At 46.7% G+C, this 19,026-nt stretch overlaps 1 protein-coding gene across 1 annotated transcript in view; it reads right to left on the bottom strand.

Moving 5' to 3' along the window:
- Positions 1 to 10,189, bottom strand: part of PARVB (parvin beta) — a 72,279-nt gene extending 62,090 nt beyond the window's left edge. The window contains exon 1 of the mRNA XM_054812577.1: positions 9,837 to 10,189. Within this exon, the coding sequence (XP_054668552.1) occupies positions 9,837 to 9,951 (115 nt within the window). The 5' untranslated portion in view covers positions 9,952 to 10,189. The remainder of the gene's footprint in view (positions 1 to 9,836) is intronic.
- Positions 10,190 to 19,026: the final 8,837 nt, after the last annotated feature.

The raw sequence follows: 19,026 nt of genomic DNA, 5'->3' as shown, positions 1-19,026 counted from the left end.
GTTTTATAACCAAAATGCAGCATACATTGAAAAGAGATTTTATGAGAGTTTATATCTGATTGCCAGACAGGTCTCAGGGATTATAATGAAGCCATTTTTAACTTGGAGAAACAATCACCGAGAGGGAAAACAGAATTCCCAAAGATCCTGTTGCTCACCACTAGCAAAGCCAAAACCATGCCCTCCCCTCTCAGCCTAAGGGCTCTGGAGAGGGGTCTGCAGCGGGTGCATGGAAACAAATTGTGTGTACAGGATTTATAATTAGTAGCTTCATTGTGCAGATACGTGTTCCTCCACAGGAAAGTGACAGTGATTTAAGGGCCCAAAGAGTACGGAGCCACTGCTCTCGGCCAGTACGCGCTGCCAGGTGTGCATGTTCTCTCCACATCTGGTTTTCAGAGCAAGACTTAACCGGATTCAAATTACAAAACCCTGAAAGGACACATGTTAGCCATAAGACTTTTCCAGCTAAACTAGACATACACAACAGAAGTCACAGATTTTGGGTTGCAGCTTTCTACTTGGCCAACAGAAGAGTACAAACTAGGAAATCTCTAACTGAGCAAAATATGCTTCACCCTGGAGAGATGACTTGGCCACTGACCTATTAGTTGTGCAACACAGAGATTCCTGTTCCCACTTTCCCTCCACGCTCAGCCCACCCCCAAAGATAAACAGGGGTCACTCTCACCCACGCAAGAGCTGCTGGTTTAGATCCCCCACACACAGCCCCTCCTGAGATGGTGGGGACGGCAAGCACCACCACCATGCAGTCTGTACTGCAGCAGAGGTCCCATGATCTAGCGCTCCTCCTGAGGGGAGCCTGGAAGAGCCCCCTGAAAAGCAGGGCTCTACTGTTCACCCTGCCCCTCCCTCCCTTCCACCTTCCTCCTCCTCACCACAAGGCATGCCACACTTCCCTCCACCGCCCACTCCTCAGCCCAGGGCCCACTCCTCAGCCCAGGGCGAGAAGGGCCGATGCAGCCTATGACAACAACCAGAGGCAGGTACAGCGCAGCCACTGGGACGGCATGTAAAGGGCCAGTCTACATATGCCATTGAGACCCCAGGGAAAACCTGCCGCACATGCGCATACTTTGCAAGTTAAACAACTCTGACAACTGCATCAGTTAATTTTGTTGTGCCCTGAGGAGAAAAACCTAAGTTTCATCAGTGACAATGTGCATATATAACACATTTCACAGAGCAGGCAGAGGACGTACGAGGAAGGGGATAAGCAACTACCAAAGTCACCATGCGGAAGAGCTCAATGAGAGGGCTGTGCAGACTACAGCATGTGGACATCATGACAGCTGACCAGAACAGAGCCTGTGCCATCAGTCACATCCAGACACTGGCACAGGTCAGATCCTTCTCTGGAGCCACCTGGTTGACTTTCAAGTAGCTGGCTTTTGCAACAAAATACCCAGATCCCATTAGTTCAAAGAACCTGGAGGTTTGCTGAACTCATGATTCCTATAATGAGCAGAGTTAAGCACGAGGAGAAGCCTTTGGGAAACAAGGCTTCCCCTCCTTCTTCCTTGCTGGCTTCCAGGTCTCCTGAGATGACTGTGAGGAGTTTGAGGACTGGCTCAGTGAAGACTTTGCCCCACCGGCATAAGAACACGGACAGACTGAAAACGCTGGAAAGGGAACAAGACTCCAGGGTTAAGAAGGCAGCACAGAGCCTCCTGCATTACCACCAGCAGCAAGGGTGACAAGGATCACAAACAGATGATGTTATAGGTGAGGCAGAAAACTCCTCCTCCTTATGACCCACATCACAGTCTCTGTACGGTTGTGTGTCCCCATCAAGACATCATGTCCCAGGAACCCTGACAAAGCCAGCCCCTCAGGTGTGTATTCACAGGCCAAGATTTCTAGTGGTACCCAAGAGTTTTCTACACTTGACTCTCTTTGAAAACTAACAGCAATTTGGCATCCAAATCCCTCATGAGCAGCAAGTACCAGCTACACTGGCACTTCCACGGCTACAAACTTGAATCTCCTCAGCTGCGTCCATGACACTTGTAAAGGTACACACACTACAGCAAAGCTGCAACTGCTGAAACACCAATTCCTGCAGCTAACAGACTCTGCCTTGCGCTGGCCTTGCCGCAGACCACATAACTCCGGATCCCTTAGCAACAAGTTGTTCTGACATGCTTTTGCAATGGAAAGAGCTTGCCAGCTAATCTCCCAAATCTCCTAACATCAAAGTATGATCCAAAGCTGAAAGCAGTGCTTTGGAAAACTCCACCAGCTTCACCTGTTTTCGGATCAGCTGGCCTGTAACAGTTCTTGAAGTACATAAAAAGATATTTGGCACTGTTTTGCATAACTATACTAAATTTTCTGGACTCCTGTATTGCCAACGTGCAAATCAGTAGGATGCATTTATATTAATGAAGAGATCTATGTATCACAACTCTTAAAAACACAAGCACTTAAGTCAATATGATTAATGCATTTATGATAACACATTGAAGAAAACAGCCTGATCTCCCTGTGCAGATCCACCAGTGGGACCAAGAATCCCCCCATCATACTGTCCAGCAGAAAGCATCTGGACAGACTTTGCGTGAAGTCGTGACTCTGCAGCTCCCCCCATTCATATCAGGTCCACGTGCAGCCCTCCATACATCAAAGCCTCACAGGGCTCACCCACACACTCCTCAAAACAGAAACAGCCAGATGCCAGCTTCTAGAAGTCTCTCCCAAGATGTCAGCATTAATAAATCTTTCAGAAGAAATTAAAACAGGTATCATTTAATTTGAAGTAAGGGTAGACTTTAAAGAGAAAAGGAGTCCCTTTCCAAATCCCTGCATTAGTATTTTTAAGAAATTCGAAAGCTAGTTTTGGAAAATTAGAAGTGTTGATAACCACCTTGCTAAGGTTTTATGATGAAATAGAACAGTGTTCTTACAATGAATCTTATTTTATTTTCAGAGTTGCAATCGTTAAAAAGAACTTTAAAATGTCTGTTTTTCTTAAATAACAGCAAGTCACTTTCTTCAATCCACTATTGAAGAGCTACAGAGCTACTTCACATATCTTGCTGCATCCTGTCCGGAAGAAAACTTTCAGCTGTAATTCAAAACTCTACTGCCTCACCAAAAGACTATGCCTAAAGTTGTGTAGGGCAAACCATCCTAGCCTAGCTGCAGTTACAGGAAAAAAATATGGGGTTTATGACACTATTAAAAGGATAATTCCTGTGCATGTGAAGTTCATTTTGGTTGAGACATTGACACAAACTGTGTCCGCAGCACAGCTTTTACTAGAGTAGAACAGTGTCAGAACCCAAACTGGCACTGTTCTAACAAGACTGAAGCCAGCCCTGGTCAGAGGTATGCCTGAGCCCTACAGGAGAAACTCAGCAATTAGGCTACACAGGTTCCAACTGGAAATTTAAGGGTGTCTCTGTTTAAATTAGTAGTATAAAGGATAATAAATTGAACCTGAATTTGCATATGTCTGCATAGTCTTTCTCTGGATAGATACACATATCTGGAACGGTATGTAGCTTCAATATAATTATATGCAAATTCCTCTCTTAAAAAACAAGTAATTCTGCTTAAACAGCACCCATCTCATCTTCTGTTTGGATATTTCAGCAGCAGTAGCCCATTACAATGCACAAACACATCTCCTCAGCCAAGTATCCTCCCAGACTGTAGCAACTGTACTTGTGTGAACCAGGACCACAGAATTAGACCCTACATACTTTGTATTTTTCTCTCCATCTGACTAAGAATTCACTGCCACATACTATGAGCATGGAAAGTAAGTTAAGATGGGGGTGAGCTCCAATACCAGTCTATTGAAAGGAAGAGCCTTAAAAATACATTGAGTATCAGGTCAGGAGACAGTAAAAAGCAACCAGTTGAAGCTTATCTCAGATTGCATCTCAAGGATCTGTGAGAGGCAGATTTGCTCATGAAGTTTCCCATGGGGTGAGAATTACCACAAGACTAGCCAGCACCCTGCAAGTTACCGGGCACTTCACCGCTAGTCAGAAATGCAGACGTGGCTCAGGGCAAAAGCTAGAGCGCAGGCATCACATCAGCAGCACACCTCCATCCTGAGCTTTCGAGGCACCAGGTGATGCCAAAGTCCTAGTTCCTCCACATCAGAGAGGTTAGAGCAATTACTCCTCCAGCACCAGTTCACAAAGTAGGATACGTGGGCGCAGCCAGCATGAAATGCAGTCTGCAGTGGCCAGGAATGGCTGTGACTGGCACAAATCCTGGGCATGAATAATACCACCAACATGAGTGACACCTGCAAGGTGAATGAAGATTGAGTTAAGGATGCCTTACAGCTTTACATCTTTTCAGGATCTATTGAACAGGCATCTTTCAGCATCACTTTAAAGCTAAATGCATTTGTTAGAAGTCCCAAGCAGCCACTAGGCAGTGGCTAAAGCAAAGGCATAGCACACAGAGAAATTCAATTTTTTGCAGTCTGTTTACACAGATACACCTCTGGAGACCACATAACAGACAGCATTAAAAAGAGATTTTAACTATTTTCAGTATACCATATTCAAATGAAAGATGAGATCCATTTTCTAAGCAACTCCGATTCTCCTATCCTGCTGCGTTCAAGGGGATGCCTTACAGACTAGAGATGTGCTCATCAATACAAAGGCAATGAAGTAGATCTGGTTTTGGACCTCTTATCGCTCCAGAGAGCAATTACCCGCAGAATCAACCCCATCAGTTTCAAAGGAATGATAAAGAAACTGTTTCCTACAATTTAATTCTGTTTTTGAGCTTATTTCCCCATGTTCTTCCCTCCAGAAAGCCAAAGTGGATCAGGCAGTATGAGCAGTCCCACTCGAACAATTTGGAGATGGGTTTTAGCACGTGCAGAGCTGTGGGAAATGGGCAGATTATGCAGCACCTTTGCCTGAGGATCACGGCACCAGAGATGACCCAGGAGATACAGTTTCTTTCCCTGGCTTTGTCACTGGCTTGCCAGATGACCTTGAACAAATCACTTCCTCACCCTCCACCTTTTCTCCCCGCAAAATAGAGGCAACAACTGCCACCCTTCTCTGGGAGGAAAAACCTTGCCACCTAGTGACATATGCGGCTACCAAGCTACTGACCAAACTGGTGTGCCCGGAGGCAAATGCAAACTTTTCACAGCCACCCCATCTCACTGTTACACTGAGCCAGACCCCAAGAACACTTTAACCTCCCTTGATATGCATAAAACCTTCATATTGCAGTAATTCTGCCCTCTGTAGCACTGTCATCCCTCTTCTCCTTCCCCCCCCCCCCCGCCCCGATTTCATCAGGCACAATAAATCGCTCTTTTCTGGAGCAGTTTCCTCACCCCTATGCCCACCCTCAATTCTGTCACTGAGAAACAACACTGAGCAATTAAGTCTGTTGTATTTCTCTCACTGACTCCTCCATATAGGCTATATATACACACACACACATTCACAGATACAATAATAGAAGGTTTATTTAGCCAAACACCTGCTGCCTAGATCTTTCATACAGGGTGTTATGAGGAAAAGAAAACAAAGCTTTGCCAGTCGGCAAGAAGCGAAGCTTGCAGCATCCCCCCTCCTTTATTTCAGTACAAAGACATCACTCTGACCGACAGGAAAGGGGAGATATTTTTTTTTTAAGTTCCTTTTACAGATGGAGATGAAACACAGCACTATCTGAAACAGTATCTTTCACAGGGTCTGAAAAGAAGCTAAGGGCTCATCTAGCTTACAAACTGCATCCTGCTATGGGCCCTGCCAGCACCCCAATAGTTTCCCAAGGTATTTAAAGCAGATTTTGGAGCTCCTGAAGAGGTGTGATAAGTTCATTAATCACATTACAGATGTGGCCCATCTCGAAAGCCCAAGATACACCGAGACAGAGCCATGTCACAGTAACATCAAGAAAACTTCCTGATCAGATTTCCACATAGCCTTATGGGGTGGGGGGGGAAGTAAAAACCAAGTGGTCGCAAGAGCACTGGAACCAACACATCCCGCTTTTCTAAGGATGTGTGTCATGAGCGATTGTGAGATTAAGAACGCACATCTCCACGCAGTGCTCTCCCCATAGACGGATCCCTTCTCTAGCCGTGTCCCTCCCATGCGGGCTCTCTAGTAGCATGCACGAGTTGAGCTCATCTGCAGGGTTTCCTGCTGCGGGACTCCATTAAGGTCTTTCTGTACTCACTGGTGACCCATTTTGACACAATCTACAGTCATTTAATGATCAGTGGTTTTCTCTCAGGGGCATTTTTAGCCAAACTATGGGTTAAAAAATATTCCTGGGAAGGAAGAGGAAGGGAGGAGCCAACCAGACAGTGAGATCACCCACCCTTACTTCCATAGGAAACCAGGGTAAAACAGCCTCCCCACGAACAACGGTGGCAGCTGTTTCTTTTAAGTCAGGGCTGCCTAATAAGTCAGTTCAGCCATAAAAATTCTGAAATGTAAATATAAGGTGTAATAGCGTAAAGCACAGGCTCGAGGTAGAAATTCAAAGGCTTCCTCAAACAGTTAAGCAACCTATAGAATTTGACTTAAAACATTGAAGTATTTGACCTGAAATCTTACCTGAGATCTCACTTCCCAACACCCACTTACAAAGCACTATGTCACACCATACTGCTCAAGCAGGAGCAGCAGCAAAGCTGTTTACATGCTATTGTAAATACTTTGAATACTGCCACAGTGACTATCACCAGCAGACCTAGGAACCTTATTTATCCTCCTGTCATAAAGCAATGGTATGAGCTTACACTGGCCGCCTTGATAAACCTAATGAACACTCCTCTCCCCAATATAACCTCTCTAAAAATAGATTGCACCATGCTATAAAGCAGTTAGCAAAAAAAAAAAAAAATAAATTTAGTTGCTTATGGGTTGGTAGCCACACATTATGGTTATTTATGACATGGCTGCAACCCATGATCAAAAAAAAGAAAACAGTGTAAGTAACCAACAAAAACTTTTTCAGTGTCATTGTAAGGATCCATGCTCGCTTTTCATGCTGTTGGAGGGAGAGGAGGCAAGAATGATTTTTGGTGGCAGCAAATCAGCAGCCAACATTTCGATTTGCTGTTGTGGAGAGCAGTAGGTGGAGAGGGCAGCAGTGACTTGGGGAGGATCACTCTGACCTCTGCTGGTCCCCTCACAGAAAACCAGCAGAAACAGCCCGGAGGGAGTGAAGGAGGGAGGAAGGAAAAACCCCAGGGCAGAGCGGTTCCCAAGCACACAGGAGAAGTTGACCACATGGCTCCTACACGGTCTATCAACTCAGCCAAGGAATGCCCCTCAGATGAGCTTCCAATTTACTTCTGCTTCACACTCACATACAAAGATTTCATTTCTAGCCCTGAAATTTGCTCCCGTGGCCGCCCAGGTCGTGCCACAAGCCACGGACCAGCCTCTCTCCCCCTTGGTGCTGACCCCACCTCACCACCTCGTCACTGCTTAGCCCTTGGCCCTCTCCAGTTTCACAGCTGTGGTCTGGACAGCCTGCACACGAGAGCTATCCCACTGGGTAAAGAAAGTGCAAAACGTGCCTTCCTCAGTCCTTAAAACTTCCAAGGGAGGAAAACCTAGAAGGGTAATAAGCCGTTTCCCCTTACAATGATGGGCCTCAGCCGCCTGCAGCCCCACAGCACTGCGTGTAGGCACGTCACACCCAACGGCCGGCTCCACGGGCTCGCAAGCCATCTCTTCTCCCTTCATGTTTTCAGACTGGAAGGAATACTCAAACCAAAAGGTGAGCCACATGTTTGTTTCCTCCCCATTGCACCGACGGAAGCGTGACCGCCATGCCCTGCATTACCGCAGCAGCGGTTCCCCACTAAGTACCGAGGGCAGTACCCAAAACGGGCCCTTCCACCGCCAAGAGGAGCTGCGGCCGCAAAAGTAGGCAAAATAATGGACAAACTCAGCAAAACGAGCGAGCGGCCCCGGCCGAAAGCTGTCACCTCAAAAACATTGCCTAGCAATGCCGGAATTTCTCATTTAAGAAGGGACACCATCAACCTGTTTAAGCTTGTAAGTCACCTTTGAATAAAACACACTCCTTCGGAGTGTGTGGTCGGCACCCCCCACCGGAGATGAGTTTTCTCCACCATCTTCCTTCAGAAGCAAATGAGCTCATCAGGAAGGCATGACCGCTTCTGCTGCTCCTCAGCAGAACCACGTCGGAGAAACTTGATTAAAAATAGATAATAAAGGAAATACCAGTAAGCCACACCAAAAAAGCCAGGAGAAGGAAAAGGAAGCAATTTCCTTGAGCCAGGTTTTGAGGCCAAATATTTTATTTTTAAATATTAAAAAGCTGCCTTCTAAATGTTGCTGGCAATTAATAGACTCAATATGGGTAAAACATGTGCTCGCTCTACAGCCAGCTAAAAAGAAGCTGAAACTCGCATTACGTCCGTACCCTACACCCATCAGATACTAGAACAAAACCAAGGCCAGAAAGTCAAAATCGCACTAAAGCGTAAGGCAAGGACACCCAATTTTCCTGCTAGCAGATGGCAGCAGTTTGGGGGAAGAGTTTCTGTGCATAAGCCGGTATTTGGTGAGTCAGGGAAGCAGAGGAGGGCAGAGTACACCGTCCTCAGAGAAGACAACACTCAGGAGAAAGGTACACTTTGTGCATACAGCACTAGACCGTCTTTATCAAGTCTAGCGGCAAGACGCCGTCTCCTTATCTACAACAAAAAACAAAAGTCGTGTTGCTTGTGAGTGAACAGCACTATCTCCGCACAGCCCCCAGCGTAAGCAGACCGCTGCGAGAACGCCTCGCACGCGTGCCCACGACGCGAGAAGGCCATGCCAGGGGTGCAGCACCAAAGCGGATCCGGGCAGAGGTGTCTACCCCGCACAGCGGCAGGGGTGGGTGCGTGGTGGGGGCTGAGCCACCCCGATGTGGGTGCCAGTCTACTGGGCTCGGGCTGAGGGAGCTTCTCCATCGAAGGGACATGCTGACACCAACTGTGCGGGCGGTGACAACCCAAATGAACACACTCAACACACCCCGGTGTAAGTGTACCCATGTGACATCCTGGTGCTCGAGGGCTAGGTGTTTTTGCAGATCTATTTGGTTATGAAAAGCACTCTGGGCAAAGTACCTATGCCAACATAAAACCTATGGATGAAGCGGGCCTGGAATGAAACACGGGTGGATTTAATTGTTCCCCCACAGCTTCCTCAACTCCCAGACTAGAAGGAACGACGCGCACAGTCTCCTTAGTCACCAGAAGTTTATTTTACCGCAGAAAGCGGGTTCAGGGTTCCCTTCCCAGCAGCGGGCAGATGTACAAAAAGGGGAGCGGGGAAGCGGGGTTCCAAGCGGCCAAGCCGGCAGCCGGCCCTGAGGACACGGGCCGAGCACGCCCGATTAATGGCCACCCCGCACCAGCGGGCGGCGGGAAGCGCCGGTCGCTCCCAGGCGCGGGGACCTCCCGGCATTTCCCCCTGCGGCCAACCGCCCCCAAACCACCCGCCCGCGGCACCTGGGGCCCCGGAGGGCGCACGAAGAGCCAGCCCTCCCTCCCTCCCGCCGCGCCACCGCCCCCCGCCCGGCCGCGCTGAAGCGGGCGAGTCCCCGTCCCCGCCGGGGCTGCCGCCGCTGCGGGGGCAGAGAGCGGGCACACAGCCCCCCCCCGCGGCCCCCTCCCCAGGCGGCGCTGGCGAACAAAGGGGGGTTCTGCCCGCAGCCTGCTGCCCGCCCCCACCGCAGGCTTCCCGCGGAGGGACGGGACAGGACGGGACAGGGGAGCTGCTGCAAGTCTCGCCGGTGGGATGCACTTTCCTTCCTCCCCTCCGCACTGGCCAACTCACCCTCCTTGGCTTTCTTCTTCCTCGCCAGGGTCCCGCCTAGCTTGCCCAGGAACGACTCGTCTTTCTTCATCCTGTGGGGCCGCAGCGTCGGGGATCGGACGGGCGCGGCGGACATCGGCTTTGCCAGGGGGTGACCGGGGGAGCCTGCCCGAGTCCTGCCCTGCCCGGGGGGGGCTGAAGCGGCCCGCGGAGCCGAACAAAGCCCAGGAGTGGGTGAATCACCCGACCAGCCGCGACCGAAAGGGGAGAGCCGGCAGCGGGAGGCGGGGGGTGTGCGAGACTGAGCCGCACGGAGGGCAGGGGGCGGGCTGGAAGCCGCTGCCGGCGGCCACAGCGCCCTGCCACGGCCTGGAAGTCCGCGGGGGCGGGCCGTCACGCCGACCCAGCCCCGCCGCCTCGGACGCCCCCGCGCCCGCCGGCGCCATCCCGCGCCCCCTGAGGGGCGGAGGGGGCGGTGACCGCCCCGGGGAGCCGGCTGAGACTAAGCCCAGTCCGCAGGCCGGCAGACCCCGACGTCTCACCTGCGGAGAGCCGTGCGGTTCCCTTCCCGGCTGTGCTGCCGCGGCCGAGAAAGGGGGCTGGGGGCGGCCGGGCCGCAGCTCTGTGTGTGTGTGTGCGTGCGTGCGGTGACAGCCTGGCAGGGGGCTGCGGCACCCCAGGCCTCGCACCGAGGCGCCGGCAGGCACACAGGGACCGGGTGGGCCAGACCCACGAAGGTGGAGAACAAATGGGTAAAAAAAAACATTGCGGGAAAGCAGAGCCCTGAGTCCCATCACAGCCAGACCAGAGGACAAAATTGAGGGCAAACTTGGCGTGTGTGCCACTTGTCAGGGCTCTGCTTAGCGGTTTCTTGCTGGCTACATTCAGATTTGCCTCCTAATTTTGCAGACGAGCACCTCTTCTGTCAGAATAGCCTGCCTTCTCCTCCTGGCACGCTGCCTGTTAGGTTTGGCATCTCCCTTGCCCTAAGGTTGAGGAGAAGGGGGCTATAGGCTCCATGTTTGCCAAGTTGACACGTACGAGGCCCACGGTCACCTCCGAGAGAGAAGCCGCTGCCTCCCAGGTCTCCGAGCACTGCTGTAAGCATCGCGTATGCATGCAAAAACAGCCAAAACCAGGAAAGTTGGTTTTGATCCCGCAGGGAGAATTTCTTACTATCTTTTTACAGCACCCAGGAGCATGATAAGGGCTTTGTGGAATACACGTTACAAACAGATCCTGAGGAGTTTATAGTGTTAGGCTCTGGTCCTGTAAAGTCTTAGGCACATACTTAACTTCAAGCCCCTGACGCGGTCCCATTGACTTTAATGAGACTACTGGGTACCTAAAGTCTCGCGCATGCCTTTGGCTGCGCTCCTGCAAGCGGTTCCCCATCAGCAGCCCCTGCCCCAACAAAGAACTGCGTTCAAATCAACGCGACTTGGCACAGGATCCGCACGCCCAGCTTCCAGGGCAGATTTTCATGCTTGGCTTGACACAGAAGTAACACTACACAACACATCCAGAGCGTAAGATAGCAGAGATGCTTTCCTGCATGTATAATTTCATAAGAGATTTCACCCAAGCTAATCTCCTCTTGTCATGAAGACCTACTCTTGTCCCTCGTCTCCAGCTGCTTGTTGCTTTTCAAGCACTTGGGCAACTAATAAAAAAAACCCCAACAAACCAAAACCAAAATCACCCTGCCCAGTTTTCCGGTGTGACTGAGCATAAAGTCACCCCCGTGCGAGTGTCAGCGGAAGGGAAGTAGTGGGAACACATGACTGGGGCTGGGAAGACACTTCTGAATGGCAGCGCAGAATTCAATGAACTACAGATTATCATGAATCTGCAGCCAGATATATGATGGAATGATGACTTATTTCAAATAGGCATTAATTCTTTGGGAATCCAACTCTAAATACATTCAAGAGTGAACACTAACCTTTTTTTTTTTAAATGATATTTTATTGTATTATGAGGATGCTTTCAGAGGAAGGTGCCAAACTGGGCCGCCACATTTTAATCCAGCTTTGCAATTATAAAGACAGTACCAAAGAAGAGGAAGGGGTGCAGCTGCCATCCATGGCAGAACAGCGGATACAAGAAGTTCACATGCTTTTTAAGAAGAGCGATGCATTTCAGGAGCGGGCAGCGTGGTCCACCAGCCGAGGCATGGCAGGGAGCTTTAAGCAAGAGCCTGTAACTCACCCTGCGGTTGCAGGCCCAAGGGAACCTGCTGCGCCCAGCAACTAACCCACCGTGTCTGTTGAGAATACCATGCTGCTCCAAACAGGGCAGGGTTGCCCTAGATTGCAGGGAAAGAAAAGCTGCGCAACACTCAGCATTTCATGAAAACGCCTTTTCATTAAGCGAGACAGAAGCAGTGGAGGATTCGTCAGAATACAAACCCAAAACAGGAGAGTGTTTGAACTGCAATGGTGCTTTTTGTCCAAAGAGGAACACAGCACAGGATGCAGTTTGATTTTGCCTGAAAGTATTTTTAAGAAAAGGGACTTAAGTGTTTTGTATTTCTGTGTAACTGCTGTTAACAGAATGTGGAACAGTTTCTAAATATAGAGATACTGTTAGTTTATCTACATTGCATTACAAGATCTGCATATTTTTGTATAAAATCTGTAAATTTTTGTATAAAAATATTTTCCTTTTCCCTGTTGAAAGTAATATTTAACACAAGAGCAAATGAAAAACTCAAGACAACAGTGCTTGCTCACCTGTTTCTCTAATTGGGTTTCTTTCTGCAGTTGAACCATAGTTTTGTCTCACAGGCTCTGTTTCCGTTGTTGTGTTTTGCAAATCAGGAGAGTGGCAAATAGACAAATAGTGTTTCAAAGCATAAAACTGAGGGGTAGTCACAGGTTAGGAGTAGGACCCACAGCTACTTTTAACATTTGCCTTTAATTGGTTAGTTTTCAAGTTTATAACATTCCTTTGCTCAAGGCGCCTACTGCTTCAGCGCAGCGGGGTACAAAGTCGCCCGCAGCACCGCTGTGCATCCCTGGCAAAAGCAACCAAGCAGCGGGAGTGCTGTTTGTATGTCTCAGAAGCCCTGCATTGCAGGGAGCGTGGACCAGGGTTCCTCGTCAGATTCGTGAGCAGTATTTCCACATCCGTAATTTCTTCCATTACATTATGTGTTACCACATCATTTAAATATCTCACAAAATAATACTGGCTGTGGATTTTGACATAATGGTCACTCCCGCTGGCTGTGCAGGCAGCTGTAGCCGCTCCTGCAAGCCGTGCTTCTTGTGGTCTGCTCCTCCGGCCGGGCTGCTGAGTGGTGATCCTGCCCTGCTGAGCTTCTCTATGCAGGAGCCCTGGGAACACTGAGCTTAAAAATGGATTGGTGACAAACAAAAAATCTCAGGAAATCCTGGACAAAACCTCTCTGAAGAAAGTGTGACTTCTCTAAAAACAAGCAATGCAAAAAACAAATTGCAGCCGCTCTATGCTTGAGAAGTTCAGGGAACACAGCAAGCCCTGGTGTAAATTAGAGCAGTCCCTCATCTCTGACCGAAACCTGAGCGCAACATACGGATTCAATCTAATTGATCATAGAATCCATCATGGAAACAATTCTAAAACTTCACTATTTTGTTTGCATGAAGAGCAGTGAGAATTATTATAAAGAACATGCAGACGAGGCATACCCTGGCACCATTGCATCACCGCTGCATTCTGCACATTTTCCAGCTTCCAGTAGCTCTAGACCACCAGTCCAGATGGGACCAGACCAGACCAGTGGTGCCCGCCTCTTCTTGCTGGGGTACTGCAGACTGCAACAAAGGCTCCAGGCACCTGAGGAAATGACCTTTGCTGACCAAACCACTCATTGGGCCCATGTGCTGCGTCAGAGGGGTGCAAAACAGTTTGGTAATCCTGATGACCCTTGTGCAGCCCCAGTACATAAATGGCACTGCTCGGAATGAAAAGAACCACTTTGTCAAGTTTACGAGCTGTGCAAGCAGAAGATGATGCCAGACATCTTTAAGGGCTCATGTGATAAATTGGTGTCCAAATAAATATGCCCTATATTTGCAGTCAAATTTTATTTTTTTTAAGCATAATTTATTGCTTTAAGCACTTGTCAATAAGGTATCCTGAAACTTAGACAAAATCTATTTTCTCATTCCTTCCCAAAGTTTCTTTCTCCTGATTTCAGAAATCAATTTGAGTAAGTGGAAATCCTGCTTAAGATGTTGGTTATAATCTCAACTTCTCTTCCTGTTTCCTTGGTAAGTCCCAAACCTGCCAGTGGCTTTCAATTCTGATCTGGCTTTATTGCAGGATATGAAGAAGCGTCCTGTGATCAGTGTTGCATGAAGCATACAGAAGGGATTTTATAAAGGTCTGTCTGCACTAAATGTTTAATGGATAGCTGATGCAAGTTGCTGTGACCACACAGTCTCGTTCCACATCATCCCAGCTCCATGTTCTTGTGCACCGAGCACTATGATATTCTTCTCACTTGCTCACCGCTTCCCTAACCCGCTCAGATGGTTTTTAAAGGTTACTGCTGCACCAGAACACTCATGTCTTGCTCTGTTACAGAAATGTTTGCCTTAGCTCATAAAAAGCTGTGAACTTTATGCTGTGCTGATTTTGGAATGTGTAGCAAACCTAAAACTTAAAATGGAGCACTTTGTTTTTAATTAGACAGCCCACTGCCTCAGCTTTAGTTAAATAATTGCCTCCCTGCAAATACTTGATCTTTATACCTCACAGCGAGATAAGCCCATCTTGTGTTTGCCCATAGAGGCAGGAGTGATTATTATTTTTTATTGATACTGCTTCTCTGGAAGAGCAAATAAATTCTATTTCCTGAAACAACAGTGTGTTGCCCACAGCAAAGGCTTTTAGACTGTCAGTGAGAACTTACCAAGGCTGGGATCAATACCAGTTACAAATCCGCCTCTCACTTAAATGATTTTGAGGTTTCAGGCTATACCTAATGAATGTTTTATGTTGATTTCCTGTGGAAGATGGAGCTCCTGTGCTCTTGCTAGTGGAAAAAGATTAGCATACCAAAAACTTTAGCTATTCTACTTCGTTCAAATACCAACACTTCGCGCAGTTTACATTTTTCTAGTGAGTATTTCAGCCCTTGGAGTTGCTAATGAGATGCACACCCAGTTTGCCATCCAGATTCCCGTTACTACATGCATCTTTCACACAGTTCTGTGCCTACAGATCCAAACACCCAGCTGCCACACTCCCGCAGTACCAGGTTTGCCCGTCGATTGTGTTGTTGCAGCGTTTAACAGCAGCGTTTAACAGCAGTAGTGGCAGTACTGCAAGTGTTGAAAAGTTGCATCATTTCTTAAATAATTTAATTCAAATGCAGCTCCTCCTGCTTTTTGGAGGAATGAACTCAAAATCTTCATCGAGTAGAACTTACGACCTGTGAGACTTGTGTGTACAATACAAACACTGACGGTAAAATCGACTCCCATGCAGCAAACGCACCCAAAGACCAGGCACACATTACATCCATGGAGAACAACAGGCCCTGCAGTTCTTTCTGTGCTGTAAGTTAATGTTACAATCAATACGTCAGGAAAATAAGAAAAAAAAAATTAAAAAAAGGAGCAGCCTTAATTACACTGAAGAGGTAACACAAAGACATTCATTCGTTAAATTGCCCATTTCATTTAAGGTTATTATACATCTTTGGAAAATTAAATAATTAGTAAGGACGCCAACTACATTCTGCTGGCACAAGCCAAATGCGACGCTTTACAAGTGCAAGCTCCATTTTCAATGCGTCAAAAATAACCTGAATCCATACGTAAAACAGTAGTAACACTAAAGCACACGTAAATATTGATCTGCAACAGGACTAGCAGAGTGGATGTTTTCATTTCATAAAATTCATCCTGAAGTCTTAGATTACATTTAGCTTTAAGGCAGTGTGGAAAAAGCATTTTATCCAACCTCTGGGGAAAAAAAAAAAATTAAAATCTCATACCTGAATTTTTACTGAAACTGTAATCAGAAAATCTGTGAGTACAAACTTCAAGCACGAAAGCACACAAATTGCTTCATAAGCTATACACACAGACCAAATGGCATATAAAACTTCACTGACTCAAGTACAGCACTCAAGATGCAAGTATCTTTTAATAAGTGAAATAAAACCACACAGGTAGAGCCATTCACCGCCGACTTTGATGTCCTACGTATTTATAAAGAAATGCTTAAATTTGTAGCAGAAGTAGAAAAAGTACGTCAGCCTATAGCAAAGCAAAGGAGGCCGGGTTGTTTGAGACAAGGAGAGAGAGCCTATGGCAACAGAAAGTGAAATTACACTTCAAAAAACCCAAAACAAAACTGTTTTTGAGTCACATCCTGGCAGTTCACACAATCTGCCAGGGCATAAACATGTCTTTTCAGAAATAGAGAATTACATTGGAAAGACTAAACCTAGTTCAAAATCTGTTTTTAATTTTGGCCCTGAACTGTTAGCTTTAATGCTTAGCTAAACATTTAAAAGTCTGAATTCACATTTGCTCATTTTAGCATTGCTCACCCTCTTTTTTATAGAGGTGTTCTGTTTCCTCTACTTCAGCCTCATAGCATTTTATACTGTTTTCAAAATTTTAGATTACCTGAGATTACTGGAATTAGATGTATCACAAAATAATGGTCACATTGAATGTATGGTCTCTCATAGCTCTTCATGTATTGAAGCAGAGCAAAACCACACACTTTTTAAACTAGAAAATCATTACATACAGTCATATTTATTATAGTAATACCTGTACTGATTTTCTGAGATGATAGATACCTTATAGACACCAGACACTGTTGCAGTTAATTTTTATTCCTGGTCTGCCGCATGAGTGAAAATGTGTTTGGGGGGGGTGGTGGTGTTTGGGTTGGGGGTTTTTTAGTGGTTTTTGTTGTTGTTTTTTAAATAACATTATTTATTCAATACTGAGATAGAAATGTACCATTTAACTGATGCTACTGATTTGCTTCAGAATTTCTATTATGTATTCTATTTCCACTGAAATACTTTTACAAAGACCATTTATTCCATGCAGACATTAGTTCTACGAGCTGCAGACCAGGTTGCATTTTTGCTGAGCAACAGAAGCAAGCTGAATGCTCCAACTTGCACAGAATACGCCCAGCATAAAGTCTCGTCCCAATTAAGTTAAAATCATTCAAGAGCACTGCAGTTGCTAACAGCAATTTAGCACCACTGCCATAAAACATACATGCAATACTATTTCAAAAGCCTTTCTATGGTAGAGAAGCTGTATAAAAATCCTCCTGACAAGGATTGCTACTGCTGTGGCTGCCAAGCTCCAGTCCTTTAAAAACAAGACAAGAATGGTAGAACAAACCTGCAATCCTACACACTCAAATTCTGTAATTTTAGGATGATTTTCTTATATTATCCTGCACAAAGTTCAGGATAATCTCCCAGACACCTGACCAACTCCTTACTATTCCCATGAAGGAGCAAGGGGCTTTTTCCCCCATAACATCACTCAAATCTTTTTGAGTAACTGCTCACACGCCCCAGAGAAGGGAGAGCTGACCTGACCCCCACTCAACTTTTCATGAGCCTGTACATTTTATCACATAAAGGAGAGGAAGACAATGTATGCTTCCCTCAGAGGGCATGACACAGACAGCAATTTCTACCCAGATGCTCAAAAAAACCAACAGGTATTTTGGAAAGGTTGTAAGTGTCAAACAGTAGATGGTACACCTCTGCAGAGATTTCCATTGGCAGCAAGTGCAGACCTGTACTAAAAGGCACAGGCAACAGCAAACGTACTTTTGCTGAAGCACATTTCCATATTCTAGAGGTCAGTGTCATGTTTTGTTTTTAAAACATGTATTTTTAAATCAAATACAATTATGCTCTTAACGATATGACAGCAAACCTGCCCCCTGCATTCTAACAACCTCCTGATTTCCTCTTCCATCTTCCCCCCCAAAGCTCCCTAGCAGCTTACTCATGAGCAGTACCTAATACCACCAGCTCTCCCAAATATAAAGAGCATTTTCAATGGGTTTACGTAAGTGGAACAGCTCCAAGAAATCACTCGCTGTCTTACAACTGGTGATACAAATATTAGCCCTAGTCCTGACACGCTATTGCCGCCCTCACTGGCTCAGAGGTGCCCCCAGTACAGCAACAAGACTGTACAGCCCTCGTCCCAAAAAGCCCTCCTCTCCTCCCCAGGCCTCCTGTAGCCCCTAGAAAGGGCTGTCAGCAGTAAAGTAACAACACAGCTGAAGAAACTCTGTGCTTCAGATGGTATTTGCAACCTCAGCACTGTTCAGATAGAGTCCACAAGCATGCGGGCAGTCACTTCATGTGTACCATTTGGAGGCATTTATCACCATCTTACCGTCCCTATCGGTAGGCAGGACTATAAAAGCAAGAGCAGCTTGACTGCTCAACAGGTAAAGTGATATCCAGCACTACCTATTTAAACAAATTAAGCAAATACTGCAGGCTGTCCTTATGCCTTCTATCCTTTCATAGACACACTCTGGCCAGAAACGCAATCGGCCAAGAAGAAAATTGCTTCAGCTCCGTCTGAGCTGAGACTGCTTAATTCTACAGCAGCTTCTTATCCGTCTTACCTGTCCTAATTATTAGACCGTCTGCAACAAATTTTAAATGGGAATATATTAATCATATCAATATTCTATAGAAGTAACTGTGTAATCCAGATGTTGCTTCCAGAGGAATGCAGGAATACTTTACATACCTTGATAGCTTTTGTGCGCTTGTTATATGCCATAAGAAAATATTATCTTTCGATGTAGTGCAATACAGGTACGGAAACAGGGAAAGGCTCAGGTAACGTGATTTTTCTCCCTTTATTCTTACTGGACAATTCTATGGTGTGTGGTACAGCATGGTCTGTCAGCAGATGTGCCTGAAAGGCCTCTTCAGCCTTCAGCAGTTTCCCCCATTCATCCCTTATTTTTCATATAGTTCTCTCAAAACTTAATTGTGGACTAGCTGCTGCTTAGTGTGCAGACTGAGGTTGAGGCTATTTCTGTAGGCCAGCTTAACTCAGGAAGGCTACTACGCCCTCTGAAATGGCCAACTGATACTTGCTTTGGGCTCTCTCATGTAATATGAAAAGACTACACGTAAGCAGCCTTCAGTAACAAACAATGTGCACAAAATGGAATTCTTAAGGCAACAGAA

The sequence above is a fragment of the Grus americana genome, chromosome 1 (genome assembly GCF_028858705.1).
Source record: "Grus americana isolate bGruAme1 chromosome 1, bGruAme1.mat, whole genome shotgun sequence".
Lineage (NCBI taxonomy): Eukaryota > Metazoa > Chordata > Aves > Gruiformes > Gruidae > Grus > Grus americana.
This window is presented reverse-complemented; position numbering and strand designations above follow the sequence as displayed.